Below are 16,563 nucleotides of genomic sequence, written 5' to 3' on the forward strand. Positions count from 1 at the left end.
GGAAACGAAGCCCCAAAGGCCACTTGACTTATGCCCCCAAGACCACCACTGACCTCCAGAGTATCCCCCTAGCTTAAGCACACCCTTTCCCAGAACTCCTTCCGAAAATGGGAACCTTCAGGCCCCTCTTCAAGGGGCTATGTGGTAGGTGTAATCGCTTAACACACAAACAGGCAGACACTTTGCATACTGTCCCTCCAAGCACTAGAGAGTTCCACTATACACAAGGAGCAGAGTTGTATTAAAAACGGTCTAAAATGTTTTTGGGTTGTTTTTTTGAAGTTAGAAATATTAGGAATATCACGATTGGAACTATAAACAGAAATCTTTCTGAGTGCTCATTCAAAGTTCAGGGATGTCATTTTAGAAAGGGCTTTTTAAATTCCCCCTTGCAGAACGACTTTAACAGAACAACAACAAAAAAACCCAAACAAACAAGAACACCCTAAAAATGTAACAATAGACAATTTGAGGAACATTTTCAGAAGCACCTAAGTGACTTAGGGGCCTACGTGCTAGTTCACTTTTGGAAATAGGACGTAGGTGCCTACATCACTTAGGTGCTTTTGAAAATTTACCTTCTATCCTCCCCAGGAAGAGAGGTGTAGATTTTGCATGGACTTTCTTGCTGGTTAGTTTTATTTTGACCAATACATTCAGGAGCTGCGTGGCTCTGTATTTTATTGTTTTATTCTCTTCACCCAAACTGATCCACTAATGAAATAAAGCAGTTTGCCCTTTTTTTCCTTCCTCTGAATTAGAGCAGCCCACAGGACTGCACTGCCTTGGGCAATTACAGTTTAATTGTGTATGACACTCATAATTGGCAGCACTAAGCAGCTATGTTTTATTCATGGAGGGGGACCCAATAATCTTACCTGCATGACATTTGAGACAGATTATTGTATAGGCCGAATTTAGTAATGTCATTTTTATGTCAGACGCGTAACCATCTGACTCAGTAATCCTTTTGCAGCTTAATATTAAACAAGTGATGATAAACTACTGGCTTATGTAAATATCATAAAATGCTGACATCCTGAGAACACGGGTGCTTCTCAGAGGTTAATATTGCTGTGGTCACCTCTTAAATGAGCACATTGTCCTCCTTGTGATAAGATTAATTTTAACCGCCCTGCTGTGCAGGAATAGGGGGGGTTTAGAGTCTTTGTGATTTTTGTGCTTATTTGAGTTGTCATAGATGTATTGTTGACGCAGATTCTTGGCTGTTACACTGGTGGAAGCCTGCTGTTTCCAATGGGTTTGTGCCAGTGTGATGGAGAGGAGTATTTGACCTTATGCTGTCAGTTTGTGGCTGGACAGAAAGGTGTGAAATTAATCCTGTCAGTTTGGAGGTTTTCCAATAAAGATGTTGCAGAATGAGGTAGAGTCTGAGTCAAAATGCAGTTCTGCTCTGAAAAGTGGCTCTGTAGAACTTGTATTGTGAGATTCCATATTTGTGTGTCTCTACCCACAAGGAGCAAGTGTATTGAATAAGAGGGTTCCATAGTTAGTTTTCAGAATGGAACAATCGTGTATGCTCCTTGGTTCCAATATCCACTGATCTATTATGCCCTCTGATTTATTGCAGGAGAAGAGTGCCATATAAAATCAGCTGGAATATGAGTTTATATTGGAAGTAAAATATTTTTTCTCTCTTCTCAGGACTGTGACATGCTTGCTTGCCATAATTACTGGCACTGGGCTTTGTATTTCATTGAAAAGGTAGGAGCACACTTCTACATCTATATGCTGTATGCTCCAGGTGGATGAATAGTCTCATATTAGCAGGCAGTCCTGAGCAAAAGGGTATGGACTGCTTTATTCCCTTCTTAATATTTGGATGTATTTATGAATATACTGCAGTATAATTTGTGGTGTTTGATGCTTTACTAAAGTGTTTTCAAAAGTGATATTTTAGAAGGAAAAAATCTAAAATAATCTGTACGGGAATGTAGAGAAATTACTGAGCTGAGACAATTAAATATTACATTAAAAGCAAATTCACTAATTTTGTGATAGAAAGAAAACCCAGTTCTGTAGTCTTTGCATATGCAAAATTCCCATTGAATTCAATACAAAGTTTGCCAGCAAAAAGAACGTAAGGGGCTGGAGTTTGCAAAAATTACCTGAGACTGACCAATAGGGCCATTATGTTAAAGAATCAGAGATTTTATGTTGTTAAATTCTCCCTATTAAAAGTATTTCAGATGTATTGAAACCCTTTACAAACATTTTTCTATCGAGCGTATTGGATTGCAATACGTACTATATTTTTATGCAGGATGATTTCGGGAGCTCTTTTTTCAGATACTGAGATTAGATATTGGGAAGAAGAAGAAATAAGCCAGTCACTTATGGACACTGGGAAAAGTTTACAACTAGCAATAATCATGCCTCAGATTAACCTCATTGGCTATGATACTGTATCCTAAAGGTCATCACACAATCCTCCTTTGCTTTTACAGGGTGATTATGAAGCAGCTTTGACAATTTATGACAATCATGTGAGTATAAATCAATTTTGTTTTAATGAAAAGACATTCCAATGAGAGAGAGTGCACCTGCCTCATTCTTCATATGACACAAAATATATAAAAGTGTGATACCATTTTCTGGTTTTATTTTTAAGTGTTTAATTGGCATTTTAGAGAAATTGTTCAACTCAACTGGGAAAATTACATACAAGTTATACAGGTCATCCTAAACCAGTGCTAAAAAAACCCTTTATATCACACCATCATATTTTTATTTTGTTCAGACCACATTTTAGAAGCCACTAATTTTTTTAGTGTTTTCCAATTATTTTTATTGGTACCACTTTCATACCCTGTTATCTTTAATCATGTTGTCTTAGTTGCTATGAAGAGGCCTTAAGGGCACCAGAAGAAAATATAGATAATTTTTTAAAGTTTAACACTTTGTAAAATAGTTTTTGTATAGGTCTAAGGTATCATGACTAAGACTGGATCTCACAGATTAACTACCAAGCCAGTTACTAGTTTGGCTCCAACTTCCTTTGTCAGGTCTTTTCCTTTTTGGGTGACTTGTTAAAGTTCTCTCCTGCTTGAACTTTAGAGGAATTTTTCTAAAATAATTCACAGTAAATTAACTAGGAGTCAGCATAACAAGTCTGTTTTGGTGTTAAACTTTACAAAAATATCTTATCCTACCTAGTAACTGTTGCAAAGTATAGTAGAACTTATGGCTCCATTTTGGGAAAGCAGAGCTCATAGGGAAAAGCAGTTTTCACACTCACTGTATTTGATTTTATAAATGGGAAAACAGAGAGAAAATAATATGAATATTATGTGTGGATTGTTCTATTTCTGAAAGATGTGATTAGGTTTGTAACAAAATAGCTCTATCTGGAAGAGTAAAGAGACAGAATTAATTTTGAACTGTCATAGTAAGTTTGACTCTCAAATTAACTTCCCACCTAAATATATGTAATGCAGTTTAAGAATGCTTTCTGATTGCAGATTGCTCCCAAATGCATCTCCAGTGGAAGTATGCTAGATGTAGTAGATAACTGCTCCATGCTGTACCGGCTTCAGTTGGAAGGTAAAGAACTGTTAGTTTTTACTTCAGTTGTACTTGTGCTTCTTAAAATAGTAAGATAAAACTCCTCCTTGTGCTCCAACATGCAGAAGAAGATTTACAAAAATATATAGAGCAACTCTGAGCAGTGGGTTATTTTAGAGAATAAATACTTGAAAGAGCTGCTGTTCTTGGGAGCTGAGTTTTAAGTTTCTATTAACATGCATTACCATTATTTCTCCCTAGAGTTTATTACTTTCCTGTGAGTACAGAGTTCCATTCAACTAAGTTAACATAGATCACGTTTTTCTTTTTTGGCAAATTTCACTTTCTCTGTCCCCAGAGATCTGTTTTTCAGCCTCAGTTTAAAAGGTCATACATATAAACTGTTAAACGGCTATTGGCTGCTCTTATAGTCAATATCAAGGCAACACTAATATTTAGTTCTTAATTTTGATATTTGAAATAAGTAGTCCACTGTAGGTATTGCATCATTCGAACAGTTCCATGAGACTAAATGTACAGCCAGCAGAGTTTTTACTTTCTAAAGTGAAGATGAAGTTAGAGTTCCAGAAAAAAATACTAGTTCCTAAATTGTAAATAATAATTTTCACAGAACTCTGCTACAGCCAGTCATGCTGCACATATTTATATATGCAGTCCAGTATTAGTAATCAAATGCCACAGACAGATCCAGAATGACAACTGTGGGCATTATCCTCCTTCATCTGTGTTCGGGGGAAGTCATCTATCCCATGAACCTTATCTAAAGGGGTCCAGGACATCAGTGACCGAAGGTGGTTTTGGAGATAAGCAATAAAGTACTTGCTCAAAAGTGGGAGATACGACACTGAGTGCTAGTTACAAAGTCTGCTGCGTTGAGAGGTGGTTTTTAAAGCTTACAAGGCTGAATGAAACTGGAAATATATGCTAAAAAAATTGCTTTGCAGTGGAGTCTTATTTTAAATCACGTATTTTACTCCTAGGTGTAAAGGTAGGAGACAGGTGGAATGAAGTTATCCAACTCACAAAGAAACACTCCAAAGATCATGTTCTGTTTTTCAATGATGTCCACATTCTCATGTCTTCGCTAGGAGCCAAAGACCACAAAACCACCAATGAGCTCTTAACAACTCTTCAGGAACTTGCCAAGTAAGCAAGTGAATTAAAATGTTGTTCTGAATAAATATTTTCCCATTACAAGGTTGATTAGTATTATAATTAATTGCTTCCAGTTTGCTAGGTACCATAATATTTTTTTTTGGTTTAGGCTGTTATAACTTGAACTCTGGTTTCAGCAGGGTGTTGTCTCTGAAGTTATACAATAAGGATTTTCTAATGGTTACTTTTTACTGTGAGTGTGTGTAATTGTCTAGAGTGTGTATTTAATCTTGTCAGAGAACAGCATTCTCATCCCAGCACTGTAGGTTTTTTGCTTTGAATGGTTGTGGCATCTTAACCTGTAAACAGGGTTGTTTTCCTTACAGTGGTATATACTAGGGATGTAAGTGTTCATTGCTGAACAGAGGCATTTCTCTTGTAAAGTAGTGAACAAACTTTACAAAATAAGCCAACTACCTATAAGGGCCCTTTTTGCTCTGCTGCATCAATTTAAAACATTGTTCTGTATTCATTACCAGATATCTATAAAGTGTCCATATTGATAATCCTATATTTGCTATAGGTATACAACAAATTATCATTTTTACATGAAATGGAGTTTAAACTGCTGCCAAAATAATTTTGCTAAGATTTGGCAGTTTGATTCTTCAATACTAATTTTAATATTTTTGTATTTCATCAAAATAGAAAAATATTTATCACGTCCTTGTTTATGTATGGAAAAAAATATTTCTTATTTTGCTATTGATCACCATCACAGGCAGTATGAGAATGACAATCCACTCTTACATTTTTCCCGATTTTGTTTTATGTACACAAATTTTCGATGGGTGAAACTGATTTCCCTTCATTCTTCAGTGTACAATCTGAGCCAATTGGTGCTTTTTACTTCTTACCTTTTGGGGCCAGATGCAAGATATTTGTGGCATAAAGGTACCTCAGAACACTTTGAAATGGACAGGGCTAGCAAATAGGTAGCCACCTACAATGGCAGCTGTTTTCACTTACAAAAAAAAGAGAGAGCATGTGATTTGTCTTTCAGTTTGCAGAAGAGTAGAGTATTCTGGAGGGAGAAAAACAACAACCCTCCCCCACCCTACACACAGCTTACTAAAAATAGAGATGGTTTATACATAGCATTAGAAAAATGATAGGGCCTTTATATTATGGTTCCATTTATAAATGGTCTATAAAAGGTTACTATGTGATTAAATGATGTTAAAAGCATGTTACAGTTGTGTTAAAGATGATTATAAGCACAGTAGAAAGTGTTTTAGATAAGTCATGGTTATAAGCAACTTATTGAACTCTTGAAATCACTAACAATCTTCCAAAAAAAGAGTAATGCCTGCTACCCTTTTTAGAACTGGAACCTTAATATCAAGTGTGACGGATTTTTGTTTTGGACATAAAGTTGCAGAACAACTCTGATTCACATTTTGTGAATATGATCCACTGAGGCTTTAAGAGATCAAGAAGAAAATGTGAGAAATGTAGAGTTGAAAAACCGTGTAATCTGGTTTGCCTACTACTAGCAGATCATGATGGACTTTTTTTTCTTTTCTATAGCTACTGTCTGAACTGTAGAACTTAAACTTTAGTGGATGGCTATTTTGTAGAACATTTAATGAGTTTACACTTAGTACTGCTAACCCTTCACCCAGTGCTACAGTACTTTGCTCTGCTTGTCGGCCTCTCTTTACATCTTTTATTATAACATTGTCATTGTTGTAATTGCTGTGCATTGCAATAGTCTGAACCATTATAAAACTTATTTTTACTTTATTTACATTATAAAGCATATCTTGATATGAATAGGCATATTTGAAAAACTAAATATCCAGTTAAACTTGATGTTTACTAAGCCAAGATGTATTAAACTGGACTAGTTACTCATGTCAAGAATATAAGTTACATTACCTATTTTAGAAACTATTTGTATTTGTTTATTTTATCTAAATATAAAATTCTAAGCATCCAACAGCCTGCTGTATATTTTCAAGACTTTCTATTATAGACATGGGATGAATTTGAAGATTTTAAAGATATATTTGTATATTCTCTTTGCTTGCAGCTGTACATTGCATATACATTTTTACCTTGTGAGTTTTCATAAACTTAGTGTGCCTCTTTATCATTATTCATTTGTATTATAGTGCCTAGAATCCCTAGTCATGAAACAGGACCCTGCTGTACAAAAACAAAACAAAAAGACAGTCCTGGGCCAACTAGCTGACATTCCAAGTAGTTTAGGAGTACTGTCTTTCAGCTATTTGTGGTTAGCTCCTTCATCAAATTCAGTAGCATAAATTTAGCACTCCATTTCCACAGGGTTAAGCTGTTTTATGTTGTTATAAAGATTTCTAATGGTCATATACTAACAAATCTAGAGCTAAGAAAATGCTTCAACTGACAACAGATAACTATACAAATTAAATTTTAAACAGAAACCTATATTCCATAAGACAGACAGGCACAGCTTAATTTCGTTTCCCTTTGTTTTATACTGGGAATTGGTAATAAACTGGATTAATGAATAATCTGTTCTACTGGGTCATTAACCTGTTGACTCTTTCCCCTCTCTTGGGTGGATCAGTGTGCAAACAAAATTCTCCATTGTGTTGTGCTGGGGTGGGGTGAAATCTGTTGAAGTTGCTGGGTGTAAAACCTGCCTTTTATTTAGGATAATGTAAGAATCAGTTAGGCTCCTTTTGGAATAAGATAACTGAAACAACAGGAGCTATTGCCCAAATCACAGGCCATAAGCAAAGCTGGTCAGAAACTGAGCTTTGTGGATGCAAAGGTTTGCTGGATATTGGTGGGTGGGTGTGAGTGGCACTCTGACAGAGAAGGCAATCAAAAAGCCAAGGACATCCAGAAAAGCACTTGTAGCATGACTCTGAGAAAAATCTGAGAGCGCTTTCTGGGTCGAGTGCTGGGTTGGCTGGAAAAAGAGGTTGGGAATATGGAGCAAAAAAACTGGCTTCTGTTGTATGTTCGTTTCCTTTTGTGTTGAGGAAACAGGACTCTGTGTATGTTCTTGTTAATAAACAGGTTTGCATCAGGAAATATCTGACTTTATCATTAAGGCTGCAAGTCTGTCCTGCAGGTCACAGAAGTCACAGATTCCGTGACTTTCCAGGATCTCCATGACTTCTGCAGCTGCAGTGGCCAGCGTGGTTGACCCCTGCAGGGGTGGTCCCGGGGCTAGCTGCTGAGGCACCTCTGGGGCCAGCAACACTGGCTGCTGCTCGGGCGGTCCCGGGCAGCTAACTCCGGAGCAGGAGCGGTCCCTGGAGGCAGTGAGCCACCGGAGCAGGGGCCAGCCACCGGCCCCCCTGGAGCCACAGAGCAGCAGTGCCCAGGGGCCCCCAGAGCAGCTAAGATTCAGTCAGGGGTATTTATAGTAAAAGTCAGGGACAGGTAACGGGCCATGCTTTTTGTTTATTGCCTGTGCCCTATCCATGACTTTTACTAAAAATACCCCTGACTAAATCTTAGCCTTATTTATCATCAATATCTCCTCTGAGTGGAAACAACCTGCAAGGCCCCCGATGATTGGCTAACTACTCAGGTCAAAAGAGGTTATAGAAAGGATGTTTTCATTTGTCCAATTAAAATACTTAAGATTTCAGAATTTTTAAAGTTACAGCGAATAAGGTTCTTCTTTGAGTATATGTCCCCATGGATTTTCTGTAAAGGATATGTGTGCTCCCCGGCACTCTTGATCAGAGACTGCAAAGTAGCGTCTATGGGCCAGTGCGTGCACAGTGCAGCGTCTTGTGCTTTGAATGAGGGCAAATAAGGAGAGGTGAGGCCACTGCCACTTAGTTCCTTCTTAACCACCTGCAGCTCAAGATGGAGCATTCTGCTGTCCGCAGCATTCAGCTTCCTGCCTTTCACCTTGGGAATCCTTAATTTCTTATTTACTTCATTATTTTATAGTTTCTCTATTTAGTTTCATTTGGTTACTCTTTATTTTATTTAGCACTATTGTGCTTGCAGGGGCAAGGAGGGCTTCCTGACTTCTCCTCTCTTCATGGACCTTTCTTTTGTGCCAGAGCACAACTTGTTACGCCCAAACCCCCAGGTTTTAAGCCCTGTCAGACTGCCATCAGTCCTTTCCCCATAGTGACAGACACTCAAGTTGCCTGTGGTGTTTGGGGGACTCCCAGGATCCTTCTAAATGAAAGGTTTGTCTGGGTTTAAAGGGTAGAGTAAAAAAAGACAGGGAAATTAGATGTAAGCTCCTGTTAATAGAACATGATCTAACTCTGGAGAGGTCTGCTCCCCCCCACTCGTGCATTGATCTCTATGTCACAGGTCGCCTTGGTCTCCATTGTAGTCTTGGTTATGGCCCCAGAGAATAAAACTCGAAAGAAGAAACATACTCCTTTTCCCTGCCTGGAGAGGTATAAACCATTAAACCCGCTCTCGGGAGACCTCTTGTCTCTGTAAGGGTACAGTAGAGGCACCGACTGAGTCCGGAACGGAGGGATTGGTACTGTGGAAGAAGCCCCACTTGGACACATATCTACCACCAGAGTAACCACCACGGTTGCACCACTGACAGCCCTGTGTGTATAGCAGCACTGCAAGGTATCATCTATGCCCCAGCACCAGCAGCTCAGTGTACATCTGAGGTGGGAGATGATTGTACAACCACCTCCGTACTGCAACAGCCTCCGTCTCACCAGTCAGCATTTCCACCTCCAGTACCGACACACACTTTGTCTGAAGGCTATCAGAGACCTCCACCTCCTTCCAGGTTCCTTTCTTCAGAGGATTTCATAATCTCTGATGAGCCTGAGTCTCCAATACTGAGTTGATTTATTAGAGCCACCTCTCCAGTACCACCCTGACAGCTGCAAGTTGAGACTTGCTTAAGTCGCCAGCCTGGTTAGGACAATAGAGAGCCATCCCCCCCTTTAGCTCAGAGGAAGATTCGTGGGACTCAGAGATCTCAGTTCAGGATGTTATCCTGGTACTGTACTATCCTACTCACGTGAGTCCCTTTCATGAAGAGGATTCTAGGGTACTACCAAATACCATAGGCTCAGTGACTATGGTTTTCATTGGAGTCCCTTCCCTTATCCCCCTCCCCAGTGGGGTTGCTGTGACTCGGGGGATCCCTACAGTGACCAGTACTATTGGATACCTGAGAAAAAGTCATTGGTATTGTACCTGCAGACTGTCCTCTGGTACTGTACATCACGGTACTGTGCACTTCTCAGGTACCAGATGATGTACAGGAAGAGAAGAGTTTCAGGTCAAGTACATCTCACCTCCCTCTGTAAGGTCATCTCTGGATGAGGCAATAATGCCAGCACTGACCTCCTACACTGGTGATTTCAAAGCCTTTCAGGACTTCATGAAGAGGCTAGTGGATTCTCTTCAAATCCCATTTGAGGAAATCCAGGAGTTGAAATGTTCCTTGGTGGACATCCTGAATATTAACCCATCAATGAGGCATTGTTATCGCCCGCATACGCTCTATGGCAAACACCTGCCATAATGCTATTAACGTGTAAGTGGGCAGATAAGAAATTTTATTAAAGCTAATGCTAAAATTATGTAATACATAGGTTAAGAAAAGAGTGTCTGTACAGCTGGGTATAGTGCTTAAATTATCCAAAAGTACAAAGGTTGGTTTAAAAGTAATACAATACATATAGTACATAATCAGCAATAACCCAAATAAGATTAATACATTTAACGATACAATTTAGATATTAGCATCCAAATATTCGGGTACATCACTCATGAAAAGTTATACAGAGAGTTGGTTGTGGAAAGCAAATATAGCAATAAGTGAAGGTTGTCCCTCAATAATGAGAATTTAGGATAGGTTGTCAGTTAGAAGATGCAATCCATCAGGGAAATATTTCAGTTACTTTCCCGACTGCGCTTCTCATCGGCACTCCAGTTCATCTCTCCTGGTATTGCCGATGTCCGGTGATGTGTTCTAGATAGATGTCCCTTGACCACCTGATAGCATCTGACACCATGAGTTGCCACATCAGCTGAGCGTAGCGTTGACCGATTCTGTATTCTCTGAACACTCGCAAGTTGCTGGGGTCCCTTGCGTGCAGGACTCTGACGATCAGCGCATGAGTTTGAACCTTGTAGCCCCTAGCTCTCAAGGCACATCACCTCAAATTACATCCCACCGAAAGGAATGGAGTACTACTCCCACCCCAGCCCCAATTCTCTTGTAGTCAGCGCAGCCAACGAGAGAAGCAGTCAATCTTTCTCTAGGCCTTTTCCATATAACAAGAAATCCAAGCAGCTGGATTTGCTGGGAGGAAAGAGCTACTCAGCAGCTGCTCTCCAATTTTGTATTGCCAACTACCAAGCCTGAATGGCAAAACACAACTTTAACACATACTCCAAGTTTACACACTTTGTTGAGCACTTGTGACAAGACCAGAAAGATTCAGTTTATCCCCTGGTTGCAAAAGACTTCCTGCCAGCTGGTCTTCTGCGGCTGAGACAGCCTCCAGGGCTATGGTGGTGATCATAAGAAGAGCATCCTGTCTCCAGTCCTTGGGTCTTCCGAGAGAAGTACAGAATAACATGGAAGACCTGTTGTTTAAAGGGCCTAAGTGCTTCAGTGAACACACAGACTCCTCCCTCCATACACACACAGATTCCAGAGCAATGTTGCGGTCACTAGGGATTTATGTGCCTGTGATTAAAAGGCACTTTAGTAGATCCCAAACTGCTCAAAGATCAAGATCATTCCAGTACCATCAGCACACTTTCCCTAAGTCTCAGGAGCCCTTCTGGAGACTGCTGAAACCACAAAAACAGGGGCCACTCAACCAGACGCTCCCTATAAAAGGCATTTTTGACACCTCAGTTGAAGGCATCAAGCAGCCCACTCCATCGGATCAATTCTTGTATGACTACCCTGCCTTTTGGAGACCGACTGTCCCACTACTTACCAGCCTGGGAATCGCTCACCTCAGACAAGTGAATATTGAAGGTTGTCGAAGTGGGTTACTCTATTCACTTCCATTCCACTCCTCCCTCCCCATCCCCTTTAGGGATGCTTCTCATGAGGAAGTCCTAAGATAAGAGGTTCATTCTCTTCAGGTTCACTAGAGTTCATTGGAAGAAGGTTCTATTCCTGTTACTTCCTTGTTCCCAAGAAAGATGTAGTGTGGAGACCAATTCTTGACCTCAGGACCTTGAATAACTGTGTCCTAGCACAACACTTCAGAACGGTGATACTAGTTACCATAATCCCATCCTTAGATCCAGGAGACTGGTTCATTGCCCTCAACCTACCAGACACCTATTTTCATGTAGCCACCCACCCCTCACACAAGCACTTTCTGTGTTTTGTAATAGGGACAGATAGATCACTGTCAATATTGAGTTCTCTCTTTTGGACTGTCCACAGCCCTGAGGGCGTTCACAAGGATTCTTTCAGTGGCAGCCACTTGCCTCTGCCACTGGGGACTATGGGTATTCCCATACTTGGACAACTGGCTTCTCAGAGGCCGGTTGCCCAAGAGGTCCACTTGGCAATGTCCAGGGCATTAACACTATTCTCTGCGCCTTGTATAACTCTGTCCTTATAAAAGGTGGTGTATGGTAGGTCAGCCATCTGCGCTCTCAGCTCCCCCGTTCATCTTGCTGAGGTGATGGCAATTAGGAATGAAGTTTTGAGGGAGAGGTGGGGAAGGGAGCAGACAGCCGTTGGCTCAAAGAGAGCTCTACTTAGGGCATTTAGAACCAGGCTGAGGTTCCACTGTAGAACTGGGTGTCAAATCGAAGCAAACATGTTGTGTAGACCCTTCAGGAATCTGGCTGCGATAGGGTGGGCAAAGACTGAGACGCCCTGGATGGATGTGGGCCAGATGTACCCTGACAGAGGCTCATACGATGCCCCCCCTTACTTTCTCCCAAGGGTGTCCTTTGAATATAATGTTAACCAGGAGCTTCCCCTGTCAGTGTTCTGCCCAAAACCGTATGCCTCCATTCCTTGGACATCAAAAGAGCCCTTGCCTTATATCTAGACAGGACTAAAACCTTTGGGCCTCTCCAGGGTTATTTGTGTCATTCATAGAAATGAAGAAAGGTCAAACCAATTTCCACCTGAAAGCTGTCTAAGTGGGTTTTCAGTTGCATCTTGACCTGCTGGTGTGCAGCCTCCTTCCTGAGTAACAGCGCATTCCACTGGCACTCAGTCCACTTCTGGAGCTCTACTGAAGGATGTTCCCATAGCAGAAATCTGCAGGACTGCTATTTGGTCTTCTGTCCATACTTTTGCCAAGCATTATGCATCTTACCTCTGCCAAAGATGACACCTCCTTTGGTGATGCAGTCCTACAAACTGTACTGGACTTCAGTCACTGGTTGGGAGTTTTCAACCATGGAGCACCCACAGGGACATGTACTCGAAGAAGGAGCGGTTACTTACCTTACAGTAACTTGAGTTCTTAGAGAGGTTTTGTCCTGATGAGTGATCCACCCTCCTTCCACGCTGCTGTGGATCTTCTGGCTTCATGGTCAAGAAGGAACTGAGTGGCAGCCGGCTTGCACCTCCTTATATACCCTCATTCAAAACACAAGGCACTGCTCTGTGCAGGCCTGCAAACTACTTTGCAGTCTCTGATTGAGCGTGCACAAGCGCATGTACATCCTGCAGAACAGCATCCTTAGGGATAAAACATCTCTAAGAACACAGTTACTGTAATGTAAGTAACCTCCACATTTATTTAGCAAAATGTACAGAGTGTGTGTTTGATTTGATTCCGTGTAGCACAGTTCCTTAAACTCGGTGAAACTAACTTGCACCGACAGTATCATGCTGCAGGAGATGACAGAGCAGCACTAAAGAATACAAGTGCTGCAGTCTGACCTTCTGCTTAGTTGGCAGTTAACTCCTTTCTTGTTCTGCAGAGCACCTGGTGAAGACCATGAGCTGGATCTAGCTCCGAAGTTGGGGTTGCCACTTTGCCAGGCTTTGGTAGAGTTTGACAATGGAAATTATGACAAGACAGTAGAATTACTTTATCCAATTCGCTACCAGCTCTTACAGATCGGAGGCAGCAATGCTCAGGTAAAGGGGTTGAAGGGGTTTTTTTTAATTGCATTTGGGTAGGGCTTGTTTGTCTTTCAATAGCATGTGTTACACTTCCCTTTTAGTTTTCCTTTTCTACATTTGTGATAATTGAGACAAATTTACAAATAATAAATACTGTGTCTCAGCTGCTTAATGTTGTTGGGAGAAGTAGATCCCTCCTGGATGGGTTTACCCAGCCCCTAGAAACCAAGCAATTGTTACTTGCAGCATTTATTACTAAATATTAACTTATGTTCATTTTTGTGACTTCTCTTGTCAGAGGGATGTTTTCAACCAGCTATTGATCCATGCTGCTTTAAATTGCAAATCAAAAGCCCATCAGAACCTGGCCAGGTGAGTACCACTTGCTAAAATACGGACTTCTGGACTCCATGATATATATCAATAGAAATAGTATTTATGAAAGCAGAAATTGTCAATATTTTTAAACATTGTAAATTGTAAGTAAAATTATATGCTAGCAAAACTAAAGCCATATAGTATTACATTTAATCTTTTAGGGCACAATCTGCAGCAATTGTCAAATATTAACTTTGTTCAGCTGCTACAAACTGGGCTGGTCAATGTTGTCAGTTCATTGGCAGTCGATAGTTCAGCTACAAGAGACTCTGGTGAAGGCTGGGATCCTGGCAGGGCACAGTAGAGACCCCCAGCTCAGGCTGCGAGGAGGAGGATGCATCCCCGGCCACGGAGGAGGCTGCTCTGCTGCTGAATGGCTCCTACCTGGATATGGAGCTATTCAGCAACAGGGTGGTCTCCTCCTCCTCAGAGTGCTGACTGGAGGGTCTCTGCTCCACTGGGCCAGGACTGCAGCCTTTCCCGCACTTTGTGCCTGTGGGGATCAGGTGTCACTGCCCCATTCACACACCAGTCAGGAGTCTGGGAGCTGTCCCTGGGCAGGAGCTGCTCAGCAGTGGGGTGACCTCCCCTCCCACTGGGCCAACACGACCACAGCCTCCCCACCACCTTCTGTCTGTGGAGATTAGACTGAGTGTGTCACTGGCCCCACATAAATGCAGGGAGCCTTCTGCTACTCCACTCTCACAGCCCCACTCTCTCATACCTATGACAGTGGAGCTGCAGAGGGCTACCTGCATGGTCACAGGACCAGTGACACCTGATCCCTGCCGGCTCAAGGTGTGGGCAAGGCTGCTGTCCTGGTAGGGTAGAGCGGATGTGACAGTGGGGCCGCAAAAGACTTCCTGCATTTTAGCAGGAGCTATTCAGCTGTGGAGTGGCCTCCCCCATGGCCAGGGGCTCCTAGTCCTCCTCCTCGCAGTCCTGGCTGGGGGTCTCTGTTGGCCCCGCCAGGATAGCTGCCTCCCTCCACACTTTGTGCCTGCAGGGATTGGGTTTCACTGGCCCTGAGGCAGCCCTATACAGCCGCGCTGTTCTGGACCTGCTCCCTCACTCCCATGACGGCAGAGCTACAGAGGCCTCCCTGCGTTGCCACTGGGCCAGTGGCACCCGATCCCTGCAGGCACCGACTGATACCAATTGATTCTTCCTCCCCCACGCCCCCGATTTCAGTGTGTCAGCTGAAATCGATGTTTGCCAACAGTTATCAGTTAAAGTGGGATGCTGCCAAGCCTAGTTATTGTCGAGCCATATTTCAGCTCTCCGTTGTGCAGTCTGACACAAATCACAAGAGCTGCTCACGTGAGCAGAGTAGCAGATGCGTTTCCCCATATTGAGGCCTATTGAAGGAGGCTACCTGTGCTGACCAGCAGAAAGAATTGCAGCCTTAAGACCAGATTCTCTTACTCTAGTCTGGCACCAGAGTAGCTCCACTGACTTCACTGGAGTTAGTCCTGATTAACACAAGTGTAAATGAGTGGAGAATCAGACTCCTAGCTTCTAAGTAATGAAAATCATTCCAGCCTCCCAGATATGACGAGATCCTTGCTCATTTTATTCTTCTATCTCCCTGTCAGAAAGCCCTTATGATCAAAACTAGACAACATGCAGACATTAGTTGGGGATGGACCATTAAAAGTACAGTAACTCCTCACTTAACGTTGTAGTTATGTTCCTGAAAAATGCAACTTTAAGTGAAACGATGCTAAACGAATCCAATTTTCCCATAAGTTTTAATGTAAATGTGGGGGGTTAGGTTCCAAGGAAATTTTTTTGGGGTAGACAAAAGGCATTCTATTCTGTACAGTACTGTACTGTGGTGGGGAGGTGCCCCTGGCTTACCCCTGGGGCTCAAGGCTGGGGGTGCAGGGTCCGGGAGGGAGTTAGGGTGCAGGAGGGCACTCAGGGGTGGGGCAGGCAGGAGATGCAGAGCACTTACCTGGGGCAGCTCCTGTTTGGTGCAGGGGGTGTGCAGGTGGTGCTGTGCCGCACCACCCCCATGGCCATGATTCTGGGAGCTGTCCCGTCCCGTCCCGTCCCCCGGCAGGCAGGGCCACCCGGAACGCAGGGGCTTTAAGGGCTGCAGAGCCCTGGGCTAAGGGGGCCCTGGCCTGCAGCTCTAAAGCCCCTTTTGGAATGCGGCCCTGTGAGCATGGGCCAGAAGACCCAGGAGGAGCAAGGGCAGCCGCGCAGCCAGCAGCTGGAGAGAAGCAGCGCTTCCCCCTTCAAAGCCGGCCGGAGAGAAGCGGTGCTTTGAAGGGGAAAGCGCCGCTTCTCTCCAGCCGCTGGTTGCGCGGCTGCCCCTGCTCCTCCTGTGTCCTCCGGCCCATGCTTGCAGGGCTGCATTCCAAAAGGGGCTTTAGAGCTGCAGGCCAGGGCCCCGGGCCCCCCTTAGCCCAGGGCCCTGCAGCCCTTAAAGCCCCTGCGTTCTGGGGGGGGGGGGGGGC

General features: G+C 42.8%; 1 protein-coding gene and 1 pseudogene across 1 annotated transcript in view; one reads left to right on the forward strand and one right to left on the reverse strand.

The window, feature by feature from the left end:
* Positions 1 to 16,563, forward strand: part of TTC38 (tetratricopeptide repeat domain 38) — a 35,199-nt gene that overhangs the window by 16,888 nt on the left and 1,748 nt on the right. The window contains exons 8-13 of the mRNA XM_034784257.1: positions 1,666 to 1,725; positions 2,469 to 2,507; positions 3,483 to 3,564; positions 4,527 to 4,692; positions 13,576 to 13,735; positions 14,019 to 14,092. Coding sequence (XP_034640148.1) covers positions 1,666 to 1,725; positions 2,469 to 2,507; positions 3,483 to 3,564; positions 4,527 to 4,692; positions 13,576 to 13,735; positions 14,019 to 14,092 — 581 coding nt within the window. The remainder of the gene's footprint in view (positions 1 to 1,665; positions 1,726 to 2,468; positions 2,508 to 3,482; positions 3,565 to 4,526; positions 4,693 to 13,575; positions 13,736 to 14,018; positions 14,093 to 16,563) is intronic.
* LOC117871435 lies at positions 2,364 to 2,426 on the reverse strand (annotated as a pseudogene).

Source organism: Trachemys scripta, chromosome 1 (genome assembly GCF_013100865.1).
Source record: "Trachemys scripta elegans isolate TJP31775 chromosome 1, CAS_Tse_1.0, whole genome shotgun sequence".
Lineage (NCBI taxonomy): Eukaryota > Metazoa > Chordata > Testudines > Emydidae > Trachemys > Trachemys scripta.